At 44.0% G+C, this 22307-nt stretch overlaps 2 protein-coding genes and 1 long non-coding RNA gene across 7 annotated transcripts; 1 reads left to right on the forward strand and 2 right to left on the reverse strand.

Moving 5' to 3' along the window:
- Nucleotides 1–1317: 1317 nt before the first annotated feature.
- LOC127930389 (uncharacterized) lies at nt 1318–3202 on the reverse strand. Its single transcript, XR_008138049.1, has 2 exons — nt 2830–3202; nt 1318–1689 (listed from the first exon to the last, which is right to left on the reverse strand). It is a non-coding gene; the product is annotated as an uncharacterized LOC127930389 (long non-coding RNA).
- A 2241-nt stretch (nt 3203–5443) lies between these two features.
- Nucleotides 5444–22202, reverse strand: LOC118377361 (ATP-dependent RNA helicase DDX42-like). Of its 2 annotated transcripts, none has more exons than XM_035764249.2 (18): nt 22098–22202; nt 11747–11983; nt 11462–11609; nt 11250–11311; nt 10719–10755; nt 9957–10109; nt 9732–9836; nt 9457–9576; nt 9187–9363; nt 8966–9094; nt 8748–8847; nt 8584–8631; nt 8393–8490; nt 7963–8239; nt 7551–7777; nt 7344–7454; nt 7123–7221; nt 5444–7014 (listed from the first exon to the last, which is right to left on the reverse strand). In XM_035764249.2, the coding sequence occupies exons 2-18, from the start codon at nt 11974–11976 to the stop codon at nt 6352–6354; spliced, it is 2784 nt and encodes a 927-aa protein (XP_035620142.2). In that variant the 5' UTR covers nt 11977–11983; nt 22098–22202; the 3' UTR covers nt 5444–6351. The 2 variants fall into 2 exon arrangements, with proteins under 2 accessions (XP_035620142.2, XP_035620141.2); XM_035764248.2 differs by lacking the exon at nt 22098–22202 and adding an exon at nt 12418–12536.
- LOC118377362 (STE20-related kinase adapter protein alpha-like) lies at nt 12524–20904 on the forward strand. Of its 4 annotated transcripts, XM_035764255.2 has the most exons (13): nt 12524–12671; nt 12982–13061; nt 13245–13302; nt 14362–14390; nt 17838–17940; nt 18071–18192; nt 18467–18575; nt 18766–18889; nt 18963–19134; nt 19228–19332; nt 19441–19694; nt 19779–19821; nt 19945–20904. In XM_035764255.2, exons 2-13 carry the CDS (start codon nt 13050–13052, stop codon nt 20098–20100), a joined length of 1287 nt encoding a protein of 428 aa, XP_035620148.2. In that variant the 5' UTR covers nt 12524–12671; nt 12982–13049; the 3' UTR covers nt 20101–20904. The 4 variants fall into 4 exon arrangements, with proteins under 4 accessions (XP_035620148.2, XP_035620145.2, XP_035620144.2 ...); XM_035764252.2 differs by lacking the exons at nt 13245–13302; nt 14362–14390 and having other exon boundaries at nt 19945–20121; nt 20369–20904; XM_035764253.2 differs by lacking the exon at nt 14362–14390 and having other exon boundaries at nt 12602–12671.
- Nucleotides 22203–22307: the final 105 nt, after the last annotated feature.

The raw sequence follows: 22307 nt of genomic DNA on the forward strand, positions 1-22307 counted from the left end.
TTGGCCCAGCATAGAACAAGTTCAACATTTAAGAGGCTGAGAAATCCTGCCGAATTCAAATAATTTGTAACAGCTCGAAGAATAGCACATTCAACCCTTAATTCCTGCTCAGTTTAACTAACATTCACAGCACAAGTCTGTTACGCCCAGTCTTGCAAACAGTTGGCTTTGTGATGGGAACCTGTGTTTAAATATGACATACATGCAAAAGTTGAAGATGATAATAGTAGCGCTTAAAATATAACGAAAGCAATTGGATGTGTATGGTAATAAAAAAAAAGAATAAAGAATTAAGTGTGAAATGGCTGTGTTTACTGCTGATGTCTTCATTAACTGTTAGGTCCATGTGTGTTTTATGTGGAGTCAAGGGTGACCCAGAGTCCAGTTATTGAAAACAGATGTTGAGGACTTCATCACACTAGAAGTAGAAGGGTTTGTGGGTCTAAGTGGGGGATGGTGTATAGGCTATTCTGTACTGAAAGAAAAGGGTTGGGGTTGTTACTCTTGAGACTGGAAAACACCTACCATCTAGTGGGGGGTTATTGTGATTGCATTATGGTTGTTGGTGGTGGTGTGGGATCATTTACCATGTTTTATACCAGAGCCCAGTACACACATTACTTTCAGTATCAGACATACTGGAAGCACTAACTAATTGTTTTTGAGGCGACTCAATCTGAAGACCTTGCAGGTCTATGGCAATGCCTGCAATAGTATTGCACGTAACACATTGATGTTGGCTCGATGAGTATCAGATAGATTGTATGTAAGGCTTCAGATCAGAGGTGCTGTGTGTGTAGCATACAAGGAGTTTTACTATGACTTCGGGCAGTGAATGGCCAGACAACGCAAGTCTCAGGCCCATGGAAGGAAGATTTGAAAGGCCCATCTCTTGGCATCGGAGAGAACATTTAGCAGTTTAAGATAATTTCCTGAAATTCTACAGATTGTCATGTGGCAAAGAGATTTTGTTGTTGTTGCAGTTAAAGCTAATATCCTTCAAGAGAGAGAACTTAAGTTGTAGAGCTAATTACAGTGCATTCATGTAAAAACAAAATGGGAGAGGGAATACAAGTATTGAGTTGAAACATGTATAATTGGTGGACAACTGTGGATACCAATATTCGTGTGAGCCTCCCAGGCCCATGTTGCCCAGGGTTAAGAAAATACATTGTAAATTAATAATATTACATTGTATAACACCCTCTAAATTTATTCTGTGGATCCCTTGGCCAAAATTAGTTTAATCGGTTAGTAATATTCATCAAAATGAAGTACATTTTTGATATACACTGAACAAAAATAAACACAACATGCAACAATTTCAAAGATTTTACTCAGTTACAGTTCATATAAGGATATCAGTTCATAGAAATAACATGAATTAGGCCCTGATCTATGGATTTCACATAACTGGAAATCCATAGATTGTCCATAGTTTATGCCTGCCCATACCATAACCACACCACCACTATGGGGCACTCTGTTCACAATGTTGACATCAGCAAACCGCTCACCCACACAAGGCCAAACACACTGTCTAGCATCTTCTCGGTACAGTTGAAACCACAATTCATCCTTGAAGAGCACACTTCTTTGACGAAAAGGTCATGATCATTAGACTCCTCTTTAAATCTGCGTATTTCTCCAAAGCTCAGTTGTCCCGAGTCTGCACAACACTGCCAGGACCTATGATCAAGAGAGACACTCAAGTTTTTTAATACTATCTCTTTACACTTGACTCTGATGAAAATAGTCTTGGCCTCTTAAACCTTCAAGCTGCATACTGGACCCTATTCCAACTAAACTACTTAAAGAGCTGCTTCCTTTGCTTGACCCTCCTATGTTGAATATAATAAATCGGCTCCCTATCCACCGTATATGTACCAAACTCACTAAAAGTGGCCATAATAAAGCCGCTCTTGAAAAAGCCAAACCTTGACCCAGAAAATATAAAAAACTATAGGGTAGCCCAGTGGTTAGAGAGTTGGACTCTACCGAAAGGTTGCAAGTTCGAATCCCCGAGCTGACAAGGTACGAATCTGTCATTCTGCTACTGTAAATTGGACAGTGCAGTTAGATTCACAATAAGTTAAGCTTTCTGCCAATATCAGATATGTCTACGTCCTGGACAATTCTCTTGTTACTTACAACCTCATGCTAATCACATTAGCCTACGTTAGCTCAACTGTCCCGCAGGCGGGACACCAATCCTTTATAACTGAGCTAAGCACAGGCAATATCCGAGAGAAATCTGGTTCAGTCTGCGTTCCACAAGACCCTGGGAGATGAATGCTCCTTTCAGCAGGACCATAACCTAAAAACAAGTCCAAATCTATACTGGAGTTGCTTACCAATAAAGACAGTGAGTTTTCCGGAGTGGCCGAGTTAAAGTTGACTTAAATCTACTTGAAAGTCTTTGGCGAAGACCTGATTTTTTTTTTTGACAGAGCTCGAAGAATTTTGAAGAGAATAGAGGTACATGTCGCACAATCCAGGTGTAGAAAGCTCTTAAAAGACTTACCCAGAACGTGTCAGCTGTAGTCGGTGCTATAGGTGCTTTTACAAAGTATTGACTCAGGGGTATCAACAACTTACGCAAATTACATTTCTATATTTTATTTTCAATACATTTGCCAAAATAAATTAAAAATGTGTTTTCCCTGTCATCATGAGGTATTATGTTTAGATGGTAGAAGAAAAAAATCCTCACCTATTTTGAATAACAAGAAAATGTGGAATAGGTCAAGGGATATGAATACTTGCTGAATGTACTGTAGGCTGCGACTAGCTGGAGGAGGAGCGCTCTGGGAGGTTTGGTACACTGACCACTAGAAGGAGAGCACCTTGGCGGGGTGTAGCTGGTAGCCTGTGAAGGGGGTAGCAGGGAGCCAGCCTGCAGGTAGCCGATTGGCAGGCCATTTAGTAGACCATATGGTACGGCTCTTGGTAGGCCTCCTGGTAGGATGCTTTATTGGCCACTTGGTAGGCCGGGGTGGCTGCTTGGTATGCTGCTACACTCCCTCCATTGTGTTACCATCCCAGGATTTGGCATCATGCAAAATAGCTTAGTCTGATTCGGCTGGGTGGGAGTTAACACAATTGTTAGGTCTTCAAGAAAACAGAGAGATGGTAGTATTTGGACATTTTAAAACAGGCTTGGTCTTTATGGCTTCATTTATGGGGAAGTGTTCCATGCTGATTTGGTTTGAAAGGGGCTAGTTATTGCAGGTGTGTATATTTAAAGAGGTAGTCCCGCCTCTTTCAGGTGGACGTGATTTGGTGTATTACATTGACTGAGGTATGTGGCAACCAATAAGTAGCAGACTCCCCTCCAGGTAGGAGGGGTTTTGTACACTAAGGCTGCGTTTAGACAAACAGCCCAATTATTATATTTTTTGCATTAATTGGTCTCTTAACCAATCACCAATCAAATATTTTCACATCAGATCTTTTTCATTGCTGATCTGATTGGACAAAAGACCAATTAGTGAGAGAAAAAAATCTGAATGGAGCTGCCTGTGTAAATGCACCCTGTACCTTTAACAAGTGTACATGTGCACATAAGGAGAATCTCAATTGCATAGTCCACGAGTCCTCTCTCCTCAAAACCCATTGGATGAGAAAGCAAAGGGTCCCTCCTCTCTGACCTCTTCTAATGGGTTTCGGGGAGGCAAAAACAGGTGTCACAGTCTGTCCTTTTGAATCAGTCTTTACCTGCCAAAGTCATGTTACGATATATCTGTTATCCTGTTAGAGCTTTCGTGCCGAATCCACTGCAGTGTTTCAGGTGCCACATTTATGGTCATGTCACACCAGTGTGTAGGAGGGAGATTCCAAGATGTGGGAAGTGTGCAGGAGGGCATGGGATAGAGGATTGTGTAGATTCTGTGGAAAAAGTTGTGTGCAACTGTATGGGTGCCCATGTTGCTAGGTATTGGAAGTGTCCAGTGTGAGAGGCAGGTTGAGGAGGCCAGAGTCAGAGTAGTGTAGAAGGTGTAAAACACTGTGAAGAAAGTAGAGGAGGATGGGTCAAGGGTGAGGGATCCTGGCAGGATCCCTGTGAGTAGTATATCTGTGCCAGCAAAGAGGGATAGACCAACAAGTGATATATACTTCAGTAACAAAAAATAGATGTTCTGGTGGCAACTGCAGAGAAGGATTTGGTTGTATGAGATTTGACTTCAGAAGAGTTACAGTGTGTGTTGAGTGGTGGTGTCCCATCCTCTCAGGCCGTTGGCATGGTGTAGGAGCAGATAGGGTCAAAGTAGTGGAATGTGCTAGTGGGTTTTTAATGAGTGTGGGGTTAGTTGAAGGGTGTTTTTATTTGATTCAGTATTTTCTATCACAAAGTATAATGGATTTATACTATAGTCCAGCTGGGGGTGGTTAGGCAACATATTGGATGCCAACTGCCGTTAAACCCCACCGAAGAGGAGGGGACGCGAGGAGTATGCAATTAAGATTCTTCCTTACACGGGCACACACTTACACTGTCGATTAGGCTGGACATGGCTGGTGTTGGACCTCACTTGATACTCTGAAAAAGGATCCAAAAGAATATATAAATAGGTGACAAAATACAGTCCAGTCTTGGGTAAAGTAAAGCCAGTCAACTTACCAAAGCCCATATCAAACATGGGATCAGCCTCACAAACACCAGTAACCAGCACAGTGTGTAAATCTAAACAGGAGGCCTGTCCTACTCTAGTTCAGCTGTAAGCAAGTGGGTCAGATCTGCTAGCTAAAACACCAGGGATACCACTCTCTTCCGGGTGGTGGCAATCTTTCTCACATGGTCAATCAGAAGAACATGGCCTTTTCTCAATTGTATGCTCCTCACACCCTCCCTCTTCCTCAAAACCCATTGGAAGAAAAGATCAGAGGGGAGGGACCTCTGGATTTCTCATTCAATGGCTTTTGAGGAGGTGGCAAGGAGAGTGGATACAAGGAGATTGCAATTGAGATTCTCCATGTGTGAGGAAAGAGACGCACCCAGAGTTGTGGCTGGCTCTGGATACCTTCTAAAAAGGTACCCTACAAACCATCCAAAAAGACAACTAAAAACCACACGATTTTATTAACAAAAATTAGACCATTGTTTTTTCACATGTATCTACTCAGTCTTAACCCTATTGTCTATGGAAGTTACAAGTACACCGATGAACAAAAAATGCATCAAGGGTTAAATACATGAAGGAATTGCAAATTATATCCTCACAATTGACAGCTGTTCGTGTCACATCTTGTGTGCAAATTACAGATATAACAGAGAATCTCACAGGTATTATCATGCCTAAGACTAGTCATTTTCAAGACAGAAGCCAATTCCAAATGGGAAGCTTTTGAAATAGAATGTTATGGCGTTTGAGAGTTCAGTTTTTCACTAGTATATAACCACTTCTACAATATCAGGTGTCAAAACAGTGAGTGGTGACAAATGTGGGACCAAGTGAATTTGTTTATTACAGTTCAGAAGTGCTGTGTCAGCTGCAGCTAAGTTTAGAATGTACACTTATAGAACTGCCATTGACAAATTACAAACAGAAAAATAAACTACAGACAAACAAAATAAACTGCCAAAGCCATTTTTTAAAATCAAAAATACTTGACATGCTCCTGTGAATGAACTCAAGCATAGCCTCACACAAAAATTAACAAATACATTTTACATACACTCCACTTTCAAAAGCATAAAAACACCTAAGTGACACAGAGGCACTTTACTAAGAAGTGAATACAAGCTGCAAAGTTCAAACACAGATGGATTCACAGGAAGTAGTACACTTATAATAAAAAAAGGAGATCTGTCATTAACGTGGGTTGATAATATACACTCACATTTAGTCCAATAGGGCTATTGGGTTACTCAGGGCTAAGAGTTTAACTAGAACGACAGGGGGGTGTCCAGTGAGAAAGGACGTAAGAATACAACAGACATCTCAAATCACAGGTGTTTTCTGTGGCTTCAGGACTGCATAACAGCTCCACTGCTCCCTTCTATTGACCAGAAAGATTGATCATCTCACTTATGGTGAGGTTTAAACTATCTGGATGGTATAATTACAGTAGATTTCTTTCTCCGTGCACAGTAGAGTGGAACTCTATCCAAAATCTCAACACTTCTTCAGACAAGCTGACAATCAGGAGTCATGTTTCTGAATCCCCAACCAATGCAGGATAGCATATCTTTCCCCTTGCATTTAGACCGCGCAGTAGGGTCGGTTCACACATTAACCCTTGAAATTCTGTGCATGTTTCAGCTGAAATGACCAGCTGTGCATCTACAGACTAGGCATGCTCATCTAAGAACAGTTGGTTGGTTGCTTTAAAGGTGATGTATTTTGTGCTTTAGTTGTCCCACCTACTCTTTTTGCGTTTTGGTGGATCTGGGACTGCAAAGCTGTTTTCCTCTCGGTCTCCTTTCCCCTCAGCTCTGTCCCCCCTTCCTTCACTCCCTGCCCTGTCTCCACTCTCCCTGTCACCTCTACAATCGTCTCGCTCTCTGTCCCTTCTACTTCCCTCTCCATTACGACTATCGCCATGGCGCCCGCTGCTGCCATGGCGATCCTTGTCCCCGTATCTGTCGCGGTCTGCGTGGCGGTCCCGCTCCCCGTAGCGGTCCCGCTCTCCCCCGCCACTGTGCCGCTCGCTCCTGTCTCTCCTGTCACGATAGTGGCCATCTCCATGGCGACTCCTGTCATCACCATGTCTGTCACGGGGCCCTTCCCTGGGTGAGGCGGCATTCCCCTGAGGAGCAGGGGCCTGGCTGTCTGACACAGAGCTCAGGGAGCCAGCGCTGGTGAAGCCTGCCATCTTGGTGCCCATGCCGAGGGCTGCTGGAGGGGCCATGGCTAAGGAGGGGGGACCACGGGGCCGGTCTGGGCCCTCAGGGGCCCCGGTGGGGACGGAGCTCAGACTTCCAGCGCTGGTCCAGCCTGAAGAGCTACTGGACTTCGTGGTGAGTTTAGGAACCATGCCGGACGCCGCCACAAAGTGGTTCTTATACTGAGACTGAAAAATAGACAACGATTAAAGAGGGACTTCTAGACGTACAGAAATAATGAGAAAAGGGGATAATTTAAAGCTGACAGAATAGATAGTGAATGACAGTTTAATTACCTGGAAGGCTGACTTCATTGCTGACATGCGGTCTCCCATGGCTCCGGTAGTCTTGCTGTAGCCCTCATAGTTACCCATGGCAGCACCAACACTACGCTCCTGGAGAAACAACAAAATGTCAACAATTACCAAGAGTTACACTATTATGCCACTGATCTACCAACAAGATAACACACTACAAATAACACCATTTATGTTACAAATAGACATGGCCAACTCACAGAACTTTCAGCTCCCAATCCTGGCCTCTCTCTGTAGCCCAGACCACCTCCTCCAATGTTTAGCTTCTTCCCTTTGCCGCCCTTGAAGCGTGATTTCCTGAACCAGGGATTCTGAGAGGAATACATCAAAGGAGGTCAGTAAAGACATCATATAAAATGAACCTTTCCATAACCGTCCTCAATGGTCAGTCATGTAGAATGGCTTACCTGCATTGCTAAGTCCATCAGCTCCTTAGAGACACTTTGATTGGCTCCCTCCAGGTTACGCACAAGGTCTCCTGCAAATGATGTGTCTTTACTGGTGAGAAGGGTGTAGGCAACACCCTTTTCTCCAGCACGACCAGTTCGGCCAATTCGGTGTGTGTGTGTGTCGATGTCCCGAGCCACGTCATAGTTCACTACTGTGCGTATTGAAGGGATATCCAGACCACGGGCTAGGGAGGAAATGACAAAGAAGGAGTGAATGATAGAATGACAAGTATGTAGGAGCACTGGAATTCAGGCAAAAACAATTCAATCATTGTCAGTGTCTGTGTAATCATACACAGATCTCTGATGATTGGAGCGTTGTGCCACATTCATTCCCCACCCCATCGTCTGCAGCCCACCCCCACCTCACCTGCCACGTCGGTGGCCACCAGCACGGGCAGACTCTTCTTCTTGAAGTCTGCGATGACCTTGTTCCTCTCACTCTGGTCCATGTCTCCGTGCAGCAGGCCCAGGCTGTGGCCCTCCTGGGTCAGGTTGGTAGCCAGCTCTTCACAGTTGGCCTTCTTGGTGACGAAGATAAGTACAGAGCCAGAGGAGGTAAACTCCACCAGGCGGCGGGTCAGCCAGCCCCACTTCTCCACCCCACTGGGCATGATCTCCACTACCTGGGTCACATCTTCATTGGCCTGGGGAGGAAGGATGGAGGATTGAAGAGCATTAGATGACTAAACTCCAGAAAATGTTCTGCCGCCAGCTGGTTGACTGTTCTGGAAATGTAGAACTTTAAATAAATGATAGAAGTGGCAATCAGAGGGTGTTAGAAGAGCCACGGGTCTGACCTCCCCGATGTCTCCCTGCACCACGCGGATGGGGTCCACCAGGATATCTCTCGCCAGCCTCTCAATCTTCTTACGGAAGGTGGCGCTGAACAGAAGAGCTGTGAGGACAGGAGTCAAGTTAAGGTTCATAGGATGGGGTAGTCTTGTCTAAAGCCTCTAACAAGTGTACATGCACACATACACACACTTACTCTGTCGATCAGGTCGGACATGGCTGGCAATGGATCTCACTTGATACTCTGAAAAAAGTTTCCAAAAGTATATGATATAAATAGGTGTCAAACCACCTTCAGTGAACAATCCTCTGGGCCTAGTGGTCATTGGGAACAAAAGAAAGAAGGGAAAGCCAACTAACCAAAGCCCATATCAAACATTCTATCTGCCTCATCAAACACCAGGTATGTCACTCTCTGCAGAGAGGTGGCCTTCTTTTTCACATGGTCAATCAGACGACCCTGTGTGAAGAACAACATACACAACCCAATAAGTGAAATGACCTCAGGGGATTATTTTCCTCCAATACATAAAGACTAAACACAGTCTACCACAGGGATTGTCAACTACAGCTCTTACCGGGGTGCACACAACAATCTCTGCTCCCTCCTGAAGAGCCTTGGCCTGCTCCCACATGCTGCCTCCTCCATACACCGCCACCGAGCGCAGGGAGTAGGCTTTCCCAAAACGCTTACACTCCGCGTGGATCTAGGAAGCACAACCATCATTTTCAGGGGCCCAATCAACTTTTTGTCATGGAAATGTTTTGTTCCTGACCCATCTCTCCCTGGCTGTCTTACCTGCTGACAGAGCTCCCTGGTGGGGCACACGATGACTGCGATGGGCCCCTCTCCAGTCTCCAGTTCCTTCTGGTCCATGATGTGAACTAGCATGGGCCAGATGAAGGCTGCAGTCTTGCCACTACCAGTTTTTGCAATGCCAATCATGTCACGCCCACTCAGGGCAATGGGAACTCCCTACAGGACAGATGGGGAAGAAAATACAGGTGAGGCCTATTTGCTACTAAAGCAATATGAAAGTACCAAACAAAAAAAGACCTGCTTAGGTACCTGGCACTGAATAGGTGTTGGCTGAGTGTACTCCGACTTGCGGATTATATGCATCAGCTGCTCGTCAAACCCAAAGTGGGCGAAGCTGGTGGAGAGTTTAGGAGGGGCGGCACCAGACACCTACCAGTCAATGAAGCAAAATAAATAGACAAGGCTTTTGATTAAAGAGACAATGGGATCATACAACAGTTGTCTGTAAGTGGTATGTTGGCTCGGATTGTGTGGTTGGGTTTAGATGTGGTTGTGTGTGTGCGTGTCCTTCTCCGGACACTTACCCGCAGGTTGAGTTTGTGTCTCAGCTCAAACACCTCTGTGCCTGTCAGGCTGAGAAGCTCCTCATGCTCGTTGTAGAAGTTCCTCTCAAAAGGTGGGTAGTCAATCTATAAGGGGATGACATAAATGTATGCCCTCAGACACTAAAATAAAATCAAAAATCCAATTGACAAGATAACATAACTTCCTGCCTCTTGGCTCAGATAGGTGCAGTATGCAGCTGTTACCTCAGAGTGGTCCATCGGGGGCAGGGGCATGATGATCTTCTTAGTGGTGGGGGCAATGGGATTCCCATCACTGTCGTAGTCTATGTTCTCATCCTCGTCATCTGCGGTCAGCCCAGCTGTGGGATTCTCTGCCATGTAGCGGAAGTAGGCTTCCTGCACAGAGCACAGCCGCACGAGTCAACCAGGGTCAGCTTAAACGCCTAATGTAGCACACACTCATGCAGGCACTCTTACCACTCTCATAACCGGGGGACATACATTCAAATACAATCAACGGCAAAATGCTCTGATGATTGCCCATATCAATGTCAGAGTCTCAGCCATTTTATGTTTTAACACTCAGTTTAAACCAGTGTTTGCGTTATTTGGGCTGAAATTGATCACAGTGTCAGATTTTATAACCCCCCTTCACAAAGTAGTAAGAACAGCAACAGTTAATAGTAAATATTCATTACAGTGTGGCATATTGTAGAGATTATAAACTATTAATCAACATTCTGGTGAGTGAACTCTTAAAAATATATATAATTGACACCACACCACAAGTATGCATGTACATATCCAAGAAGGATAGGGCGAAGGATTCAACCTGCAATTGGGTTTGTTAGCATAGTGTGAGAGAGCGATAGAGTAAAAGAGAGAAAAAAGAGCAAGAGATGTGGTAGGTGGTGAGACTTGGCCATAGATGGGTCGGGAGGGGAGGTTGGGGTCTGGAGGCTCTCTGATCAGTAGTAAATTAGGAACGTTGGATGGATCACTTACTTGTTCATCTTCCTCTTCAATGTCATCACGTATACCCCTGTAAAAACAAGCGGAGAAAAAAAAACTTCCCTGCGACTCGTTTGTTCACCCATGATTCCCCACAACCTGTCTAATGTCACGCTTATCCCCTCCCTACAAAGTCGCCATGCAAGGCAGGCTTGATTAGTTACCTACAGTATGGACCAACTGGGGAAATTTAAGGTAATTGAATGGCAAGACAGATTATTTCAAATGAGACATATTTCTGCTCCACAGTGGTGAATGGTTGCAGTTGAAGTGGGAACTTTATATCTACAGTATCTTAATAACATGCTAGAGTTTTGGGATGAGAATAGATTAATAATTGAGACACTTGACTAATAACCATGGAAATATGTGCAAATCAATACACAGGTGAATGGGAAGAATATACTACACCTGCCTGCCTGGTGGCCTTGAATAGGCCTTTGCTAATAATATTTTTGCTTATATTATTGACAAGGTCATTTTCAAGGCCCTACGCTTAAAGGGTAAAAATTGAAGGGATCTTACTTTTCAGCCTTCTTTTCCTTCTCTTTTTCCTCCAGTTTCTTCATGTCTTTAGCTGCTTGGTCCTAGAGCAGACAAGAGGGTGAACAATAAACCCTCTGTAATATTTAACAAAAGCTCTGTGACAATAACCCCAGATTTTAAACAGACAAACTACGGAGAATATGTGTATATTCCAACATGATCCAGGTCTAAGAGGGGAATCCATGACTCACCTCCACTTGGGCCATGAAGGCATCCAGAGGATCATCCTCACTGTCTGAGCCCCCTCCAGACTGGAATTGTTGCCGTGTGGGGGAGTTCTCAGCTGGGATATATGGCAAATCTGTGCTGCTTGACTCCTCTTCATCATCTTCAAAATACCTGGAAATGGGTTAGGAAAGTTATCACCAGTCAAATGTAATTGAAATCAATGTAATACATCCTGCATAACTGGTTGATCATACAGCATACGAAGCACACCAAACCCAACCCTAAAGGAAAGTTTAGTCTATACTCACGCATTCTCTTCATCAAAATTTGCTCTTTTTGTTCCTATCTTGTAGAATGCAGGGAGTTGCTGGTTCTTGCCATAACCTCCAGCTGTCCCTGCGCCTCCGAAGGAGGTGTGGGATTTCTGAGGCACGCGCAGTTCTTCTTTCTTTCCTCCTCCTCCTCCTCCACCACCAAGGGAAAATCCTCCAAACCCAAACCCTCGCTTACCACTTGGGCCACCCTTGCTCCAGTTCATAGCTGTCCTACAGAAGTAAGGGGAAAAGAAATATAATCACATTTGGTATTTGACTGTTGTAGATTGCTTTTGCATTCCAGTCCATTCATCGCAGGCCTTGTGTGTCACCCACAAACGTCTGCTAAATGCTAATCATCTCGTAAATCACTGTCTGGGGGATGTCAAATATTATCTGTGGCTTCTGGCAAATGAAGATATAAAATATCGCATTAATCTGTGTCTAGCTAATGTTTGGATCTGATTAATTGGCTAAATTAAACTAGCTAACGTTAGCATGCTACGCTTCTCTAGGGCCGCAGCAGCACGACGAAGAAGTGGGTGTGCGACAAATGATTGACTGAGCAAATATGGCTTGTCAAAGGATATTTGCAAAATCAGTTAAACCTAGTGTACGTTAAACACTATAAACTAACCTCGTGGTTTCATGTACTGTTTATTTACCTGTTTTCACCACCAAGAAAGATCTGTTTACCACTGCCAAATCTCACAGCGCGACTCGAAAGTGTTTTGCGTCATTACCGTGTGTAGACGTAGATTACACGCGACGGATTGCTTCTCACAACAACGAACCAATCAACGCAAACGTGTGACATTAGTTACCGCCCCTTTTCGATAATAGTTGTTTGTTGAAAATGGTAGCTAACAAACTCGCTTCACCAGATATTAGCTAGCTATTTCTTCAAGTTAACATACAGGTAGGTTACTAGCTATCGTGGTTTATATGGCTACCAAGCCAATCTGTGTTGTTTAATGTAATGAAAAAGAGCCACGCTAACGTTAGTTTATTTATTTTTTACATAGCCATATGTTACTTTAGCTAGCTAACGTTAGCTAGTAGTCCTGCTAATAAAATGTTCTTGGGCCTATCTATTATACTATTTGTGAAAAGGCTTTCACATTAACATTACAACTTAAATGATTCTATAGGCAGGTTATAGTTAGCTACATGTCTTGTTCATAGCGAAGTAACGTTAACGTGTTTCCTTTCCTCTGTTACTGTGTTAGTATTTATTTTGGAGGTATTTTTTCTGGATGGGGTTTCAGCGGTTCTTGCTGCCACAACCGACTGATCCATGTCTTTTCTGGTGAGTGAACTCTGTCAGCGCTCCCCTGCCTGTTGACGTCAGAGCTCAGTCTAGAAAATATATCAAATACTTGTGCTGAATCCTTACCAGTCAGAGTCACAGCAATGATCAGTTATTGGAGAAGTGATTGACCTATGGTATCTGCACTATCTGTTTCTTTCTTTCTCCCTCTCTCAATCCCAGCGTTGGGTCTCAGAGAAATTGAGTGTGGAGAACCTGAGGGATTTTGAGTTTTTTGGAGGTAAGGTCAAAGGTTATGTTGAAAAAGGCTTCCCAAACCAAATCCCAAGACCTATCATCAGCTATGAAGTTGCCCGACCCTCATACAGGACCTGCTAGCTATATCCTATGTGCAGCTTTGCTTTCAAAACAAGATATTGCATTGCACCGTTTTTAAAAGGCAACACACTCTAACAAACAATTGGCATAATACAATTTAAACCTTCTGGAATTCAATCAGCATTGGTTCTTTGGCAATATGTGGCTGGATACCTCTGTCTCTGAAATAGATTGAGGACACATAAGAGCTACTGCTTGCTTCAATGTTCTGCAGGTGTCAAATGTCTCACTGTATGTTACATGTGTGCCATGAAGAGAGTTTGTTCCAGTGTGATGTCTCCTTGTCTGTCAGACTTGATCAATGCAAAATGTGCAGCCTCAGAATACTGCATGTCAGATTAATATTCTGTTGCGCCGTTGGTCATTGTAGATACGAAGTTGACATGATACCTAGGTCAAATATTTATTCAGGAAATCATATTTTAAGGGTAACAAGTGTGGTGGCGATGAGGCATGTTCAAAGAGATGTTTCTACAGTATGTGGGTCTTATTAGACTAACATAAACACTGTCAATTTATCAGTGGTTTAAGAATCGGTTTACATAGAGAGGAACTGAATTGCTGGGGAGGGGTGGCTTCACTATCAAGCTTTGCATTATCTTCATATTTCTGTGCGCTCAGCTCACATTGCATAATTGTTCTGTGTTCGTTCATACGCTTGATTTCAAGTTTGGTTTTGGCTGCTTCCGGTTCCCATGGCAATGCATAATCACTCAATCCCGCTAGACTGAATCCTCAGATTCCTCACTGATTTAACAGATGCATTGGAGGTATCTAATTAGCCTAAACTGAATCCTCCTTGTTATGGGAGCCAGCTAGCAGCATTGATACGACTTCTGCAACAAACACGACATGCTATACTTTACACTTAGTGTACCTAATGGTTCCTGAGCTGCTCTAAACACAGATCCTTCTCTTGTGTGTGTTTGTGTTTGTCATTGATGTGGTTTCTCTACCACAGAGCAAGCTCAGGGAAACTCTCACAGGAAAGTAAGTGCGGTACTCCAGTCACTGCTCTCGATCGTTCCATCTGCCTGTGTGTGAGGGTGGAGCCAACGTGAATGAATTCACAAGCCCTGTGTGCTTTTGTGCATGGGCATCTGATTCACAATGCTGTATGTGCTTGGTATTTTAAGGCCCATCCTACTTCACCCACCAGGGTTTCCTATTGGGGGAGTTGGGAGATTGGTGGAGTTCACGGTAGTGATCTCTTGATGAGACATGGTTGGGTTGGAGGAGAGAGCAACTGAGGTTGTCAAGTCTGATGAAAAAAATATGTGATCAGTATAAGTGGACAGATGGATCACCCCATTAAAACTACGTGTTACCTGATGGCTCCATCGGTTGCTCCAGAGATCAAAACAGTCCTTCCTGATTCACAAAGTTGACCACAGTTTGTGTCTTTTAGAGTGGGCAATGATGGGTCATCCGTAATTACCTGGCTTAATTGACCTGCACTTGTCTTTTACGGCTGTCGCGGAAAATGGCTGTTTGGTCTCAGCTGACCGATAATCTCCCTGTAAAGCCAGCCTTAATGGGCCCTTCGGAACCTCAGCGTGGTCTTAACATGGTGTTACTATTTGATTTATGGTTTCTGTTGTTCTTCACTGAAAGTCCTCACTAATTTTGACCAAGCCTGTTTCATGTTTGAAGTAGTTTAAGTGTGGACATTTTGTCTATTGCCTGTGTTCACTGTACTTCTCCCTTACTAGAAAGCAGAGGGCATGTAGGTGGGTGGTGAGAGGGGATGAGCAACTGGTTATTTGTTCATGTCTAATGGGTCACTGTTGTGGAAATCTCTGGATCCCCCAATGGGATGTGAACTGGAGTTGAATGGAATGGATAGAGTTCCATGTGTTCCATTTTTGGCAATGCATGGCAACCCCGTCTGAGTGATTTAACGTGATGGGCATCTACCTTGCAATGCTGGCTGGAAATTGGTAGATAAATGGTTATTAAGAAGTTACTGCATTTAAAACATAAATAAATAACCTAATACAGTTGAAGTCGGAAGTTTACATACACCTTAGCCAAACACATTTAAACTCAGTTTTTCACAATTCCTGACATTTAATCCTAGTTAAAATTCCCTGTCTTAGGTCAGTTAGGATCACCACTTTATTTTAAGAATGTGAAATGTCAGAATAATAGTAGAGAGAATGATTTATTTCAGCTTTTATTTATTTCATCACATTCCCAGTGGGTCAGAAGTTTACATGCATTCAGTTAGTATTTGGTAGCATTGCCTTTAAATTGTTTAGCTTGAGTCAAACGTTTTGGGTAGCCTTCCACAAGCTATCCACAATATGTTGGGTGAATTATGGCCCATTCCTCCTGACAGAGCTGGTGTAACTGAGTCAGGTTTGTAGGCCTCTTTGCTCGCACACGCATTTTCAGTTCTGCCCACAAATTGTCTATGGGGTTGAGGTCAGGGCTTTGTGATGGCCACTCCAATACCTTGACTTTGTTGTCCTTAAGCCATTTTTACACAACTTTGTAAGTATGTTTGGGGTCATTGTCCCATTTGAAAGACCCATTTACAACCAAGCTTTAACTTCCTGATTGATGTTTTCAATATATCCACTTAATTTTATATCCTCATGATGCCATCTATTTTGTGAAGTGCACCAGTCCCTCCTGAAGCAAAGCACCCCCACAACATAATGCTGCCACCCCCGTGCTTCACAGTTGGGATGGTGTTCTTTGGCTTGCAAGCCTTTTCCCTCAACATAACAATGTTAATTATGGCCAAACGGTTCCATTTTTGTTTCATCAGACCAGAGGACATTTCTCCAAAAAGTATGATCTTTATCCCCATGTACCAAACCTTAGTCTGGCTTTTTTTATGGCGGTTTTGGAGCACTGGCTTCTTCCTTGCTGAGCGGCCTTTCAGGTTATGTCGATATAGGACTTGTTTTATTGTGGATATAGATACTTTTGTACCTGTTTCCTCTAGCATCTTCACAAGGTCCTTTGCTGTTGTTCTGGGATTGATTTGCACTTCTTGCATCAAAGTACATTCATCTCTAGGAGACAGAACACGTCTCCTTCCTGAGCGGTATGACGGTCCCATGGTATTTATACTTGCGTACTATTGTTTGTACAGATTAAAATGGTACCTTCAGGCATTTTGAAATTGTTCGCAAGGATGAACCAGACTTGTGGAGGGCCACCATTTTTTATTTCTGAGGTCTTGGCTGATTTCTTTTGATGATCCCATGATGTCAAGCATAGAGACACTGAGTTTGAAGGTAGGCCTTGAAATACATCAACAGGTACACCTCCAATTGACTCAAATCATGTCAATTAGCCTATCAGAAGCTTCTAAAGCCATGAAATAATTTTCTGGAATTTTCCAAGCTGTTTAAAGGCACAGTCAACTTAGTGTATGTAAACCTCTGACCCACTGGAATTGTGATACAGTGAAATAATCTTGTCTGTAGACAATTGTTGGAAAAATGACTTGTGTCATGCACAAAGTAGATGTCCTAACCGACTTGCCAAAACTATAGTTTGTTTACAAGACATTTGTGGGGTGGTTGAAAAATGAGTTTTAATGACTGCAACCTAAGTGTATGTAAACTTCCAACTTCAATTGTAAGTTTAGGCCAACACCCCATACCAGGGCTCTACAGTGGTACCATTTTGGTCACATATGCATCAAAATATTTTACTATTACCTTGAATTTTAATTTGGGAGCACCAGTGCTTTTGTAATTGTTGTCATTAATAACTCAAATATTTTTAATTGTGCTCCTTGTAAAAACTTTTTTTTTGTAGCATAGAGCCCTGCATACATTTTTTTTTCCCGTCAAACATTTTGACCGTGATGACAGTGAAAATGGTTTAATTTCTGAGCATCTTTTAAGACTGTTATTGGATCCCTATTTTCATATTTTGAGATGATACTCGAGATGCTCACGTCTCCGCCCAACAATGTGACTCATTGTTCCAAAGGCGGGAAGGCAGGAAACGAGCTTAAGTCCAAAATAAACCCATAGAAACACATTGGGCTCATTTTGGACACATTTTGGCGAGAGTGCAACCTCTTGCTTCGCCTCTTCCTCTCTGAACACACTCATATTATTATTTTAGGGTACCCACTCTGCATGTGTCTTACCATGAGCGTTAATATTTCAAGCACTATGGTGTAATGAGGTTTGGAGAAGGCATGATTCATAAATGATGTAGCTTCTTGCTTATAATTTGCCACCAACAGAATTCAAAACCTGAAGTTAATGTTCTCCACTCAGGTTCCACAAGTACTGCTCGTACACACTTCGTTCTGTAGTCTGACTGTATATGATTTAGCATCCACCATCACGTCTGACCAAGCCTTTGCAGGCCACTCTCACAATGCCACAAGTAACGCCCAACACTAAGGGCAATATATGCTTTCATTTTCAATGCTAACTCCTTCCCTGCTGCCTCCCCCAGGCCCATGAAGACAGCCACGAGAGCCTGACCTCAGTCCCACGGCGGGACACCATGGGAAGCTTCCTCCCCGACAGCGGCGCCTATGAGCTCCTGACCATCATCGGTCAGTCAGTCTCAGGCTTCCAACCCCAGTGACTTGGCTGCCAAGGCGCTTGTGTGTGTGTGTGTGTGTTGTTGAATACATTGTTTGTGCGCCTGTCTCTAGTCTAATTTGGTGTGTTTTGCTGTGCTAGGTCGAGGCCTGGAGGACTTGATGACCGTCAACCTTGCCAGATACAGACCCACAGGGGAACACGTAGCAATCCGTCGGATTGACCTGGAGTCCTGCACCAATGAAATGGTCAACTACCTGCAGGTCTGGACCTGTCACCATCAATCTATCATTCTACCATCCATCTGTCACATTTCCCTTTGCCTCTGCCAGGCAGACAGACATCAGTCAAATCATCCTTGCCTTTATATCCCTCTTTCACTCCACCCCTCTGAATACATTCATCCCTTGCTTTATGACATCACCTGTTATGTAATCCAACTTCCCATCTCTGTCTAATTTGTATCTATTACATAACTCAATGTAATCTCCCTCTCTGTCCATTTAAACCTAACCCAGTCTAATCTCTGTCTCTCAGGCTGAGCTCCATGTATCTAAGCTGTTCCACCACTCCAGCATCCTGCCCTACAGGAGCATCTTCATAGCAGAGAACGAGCTGTGGGTCATCTCTCCCTTCATGGCCTATGGTGAGGATTCACAGACAAAGCACTGACTGTAACACTACACCACTCTGGTCCAAGTCAAATGTAGTCCAAGGCTAAATGTAGACCGGAGGACTCTAGTTACCATTCCCACATTAAGGTAATTTGTCTCTACCTAACCCTAATATTCAGTCCTCTGCTCTCTCTGACTAATGTAGTGTCTAACATGTCCTAGGGTCAGCCAGAGACCTGATCAGCAGCCACTTCACTGATGGGATGAATGAGCTGGCCATCGCCTACATCCTACTGGGCATGCTCAAAGCCCTGGACTACATCCACCACATGGGCTATGTACACCGGTAAGTACAAAGTACACACAAGCCCAGGACTTTTCATGCAGGATTGACATGGCGTCTAATTTTGTGTGTTTAGGAGCGTGAAGGCCAGCCACGTGTTGATCTCGGTAGACGGTCAGGTGTGTATGTCTGGTCTGAGGAGCATCATCAGTCTGATCCGTCACGGCCAGCGGGCCAGAGTGGTCCATGACTTCCCCCAGTACAGCATCAAGGTGCTTCCCTGGCTCAGCCCAGAGGTGCTGCAGCAGGTAACTCCATACCACACCTGGCTAACATATAATACCTTGCTTTTAAACTATAATACCTTAATTTGTTTATCGGTCAACCCTGGTGTGTGTCAGAATCTGCAGGGATACGACTTCCGGTCAGACATCTACAGTCTTGGCATCACAGCCTGTGAGCTAGCCAATGGACATGTGCCCTTCAAAGACATGCCAGCCACACAGGTGACTAGTGGCCAGATCAACCTCATCTTTATTCTGAAAGATCTATATTCTGCTCCTCAATTGACTGGTATCTCTCTCCATTCCTCTTCGTGGTCCTCTTGTCTGTAGATGTTGCTGGAGAAGCTGAACGGGACAGTCCCCTGTCTGTTGGACACCACCACCATCCCCCCAGAGGAGCTGACCATGAAGCCCTCCCGCTCTGGAGCTGACTCTGGGATCTGTGAGGGCCCCAGTACCGGAGGGGCCCACCACTCTAACGGAGAGCCCTCCTCCTCCTCGGGGAGCCACCCTTACAGTCGTACCTTCTCTCCCCACTTCCATGCTTTTGTGGAGCTGTGTCTCCAGAGGGACCCAGAGAAGAGGTGAGCCACGCCAAGCTAGGCTGCTGGTCCTCACATTGATTGTCTTATGAATTTTAGCTAATTTAATTGTTTATTCCCCCTCAGACCCTCAGCCAGTGCTCTCATTGGTCATTCCTTCTTCAAACAGGTGAGTAGGATCTAGTTCCTCCCTCCTCAACATCAATGTACAACATTTTAAGTCTTATAAGGGCTTCATTCAGTCACACACTTTATTAGAATCCCAATTAGATTTATTTCCATTCTTCCCTAGATCAAGCGTCGGCCATCGGAGGCTCTGCCTGAGCTATTCCGGCCCGTAACGCCCATCACAGGCTTTGAGAGTACCCAGCCTCAGGACGCTGCCTCTGGACTGGCCAGCCTGGAATCTGGCCTCAGCCACATGGATGTGGATGACTGGGACTTCTGACCACAGAGGAACAGGAAAGAGGTGTGTGTTGTAACCAAGAGGTTAACAGGAGATGCTCTGAGAAGACTTCGGACTGGATTTATGCTTTGTTCTTATTAAATGGTCCATGTAAATAATTCAAACTAAGCAGTTTCTCCTCCCTTTGACTGGGTTTAAAAGCCAGCTACCCTCTCACCTCCTTGTAAATCACTCTAGTCTAAAAGATGCATGAGCAGACAGACTGCACTGACTGACACCCAATTCCTCTCACGCACACATCTCTCCAAAGTCGACTAAAGCTCCGGACCCGTCGAAGAACCGTATGGGAGTATGTCCAGTCCGCTCTTTCACTGGTCAATGGAGATGTTCCATTAAAGGTAGAGCAGGGCGACTCCTGAGCTGTACTTGACCCTATCTAGAGCCATCTGTTGACACTAAAGACCAGGAACTGACCGCATTACCAAGGGTCGATCCAATCAGCCATCTAGCCAGCACAACAGATGGAAGATTCCAGAAGTTTGTCCAAGGCTATCACGAACCATACAGTGTTTGCATTTCCTCACAGCTGTTCATACAGAACCATCAGTTTTACTGGAGGGAAGAAAAAAATCTGTTTCTACCTGAAACCCGCAACTTGCTTTGCCATCTTCAGTTAACAATGGACTGTGCCAACTGAGGTTAATGTATTTGATTGGCCATTTTTGTCCTGCAAAAAAAAGTGAATGTTACAATGGTGCTTGTTTCAGATAGTTTGTCTGGGTTTCAAGAAGGGAAAGTGTTGGGAGTGTCAACTATTTTACTTGATAATAAATACCTTTCACCTCAGGGCTCTCACTGTATTGTAAGTAATCAGTCAACTATTTAAAAATCAAGTTTTATTCCGGAAGGCTTGACAATAAAACAGACAGACACTGAAATTGGACATGTACTGTATTTACAGTAGGTTGCTAATCTTCTTCAGAGGGTGGCTGGTCTAGCATGGCTTGGTGTTTGGCGATCTTGGCTGCCAGCTCTGTAGAGAGAACACTTAGGGCTACTGCCTGGAGCTCAATAGCCTTACACAGCCACAGGCCTGAATACTCGAGCAGTGAGCTTTTTCTATTTGACCGACTATAGACTAGTCCTTTACCCGATGTACATAAGCTCTTGCCTGTCTACCAAAACTCTTTGCTCCGGCCAAACGCCACGCCATTGAACATGAATTTCTGGAGCCGAGTACCTCCAAGATTTCTAGAATGGAAATACATTCTAGCCTGTCTGATTGGTCCCAGAAACCTATGGTTGGGCCAGAACACACTTTTTTTATTTCACCTTTATTTAACCAGGTAGGCTAGTTGAGAACAAGTTCTCATTTGCAACTGCGATCTGGCCAAGAAAGCATAGCAGTGTGAACAGACAACACAGAGTTACACATGGAGTAAACAATTAACAAGTCAATAAAAAAAAAATAAAAAAAAAATATGCCATTTAGCAGACGCTTTTATCCAAAGCGACTTACAGTCATGTGTGCATACATTCTACGTATGGGTGGTCCCGGGGATCGAACCCACTACCCTGGCGTTACAAGCGCCATGCTCTACCAATGCTCTACCAACTGAGCTACAGAAGGACCAGAAAAAAAGGGGAGTCTATATACAATGTGTGCAAAAGGCATGAGGAGGTAGGCGAATAATTACAATTTTGCAGATTAACACTGGAGTGATAAATGATCAGATGGTCATTGGGTAAAGCAACATTTAGAAAATGTGTCATTGGTTCTCTGATTGGTTAGAGATTATCCAATTGCTGATGACCTTGTTTTGTACAACACCACCACAAACGACTTAAATGATTGCGGTCTCAGACTGAAGTATGTAGCGGACGACAGAGCAGGAATTCAGCTTGAGTCAGGCAACAAGCTCCATGGTCAAAAACAAACTACTGTAGCTTTTACTAATAGCCATTGTTTTCATGCACAATGCAGTCTTTTGGTTAGCTTTTGAAACAACACTGAGCTGGACTCAAACACTGTAGCTCACCTGTGTCGCTGTCACTGGCTTTTCTCTTCCGAGCGTTGCATCTTTTGGCAGATTTTTTAAATAGAAAAGTACAGGTTGCCTTGGGTTCCCCTGACTCCGCCATATTTCATTGTTTACAAAAAAAATGATGACGTAAGGATTTTAGAGCGACCTCTAGCGTCGAGGAGTCACAATAATTTGACACAGTATTCCACCTTGTGGCCAATTATC

Source organism: Oncorhynchus keta, chromosome 5, assembly GCF_023373465.1.
Source record: "Oncorhynchus keta strain PuntledgeMale-10-30-2019 chromosome 5, Oket_V2, whole genome shotgun sequence".
Lineage (NCBI taxonomy): Eukaryota > Metazoa > Chordata > Actinopteri > Salmoniformes > Salmonidae > Oncorhynchus > Oncorhynchus keta.

Coding starts and splice junctions, on each gene's coding strand:
- LOC118377362 (XM_035764255.2), top strand. Junction 14,391..17,837: donor AGGGAAACTCTCACAGGAAA/GTAAGTGCGGTA, acceptor TGCCTCCCCCAG/GCCCATGAAGACAGCCACGA. Junction 18,193..18,466: donor AAATGGTCAACTACCTGCAG/GTCTGGACCTGT, acceptor TCTGTCTCTCAG/GCTGAGCTCCATGTATCTAA.
- LOC118377361 (XM_035764249.2), bottom strand. CDS start 11,976: ATGAACTGGAGCAAGGGTGGCCCAAGTGGTAAGCGAGGGTTTGGGTTT. Junction 7,778..7,962: donor GGTGGCCACCGACGTGGCAG/GTGAGGTGGGGG, acceptor TTTCCTCCCTAG/CCCGTGGTCTGGATATCCCT. Junction 7,015..7,122: donor CAATGAAGTCAGCCTTCCAG/GTAATTAAACTG, acceptor TCTATTTTTCAG/TCTCAGTATAAGAACCACTT.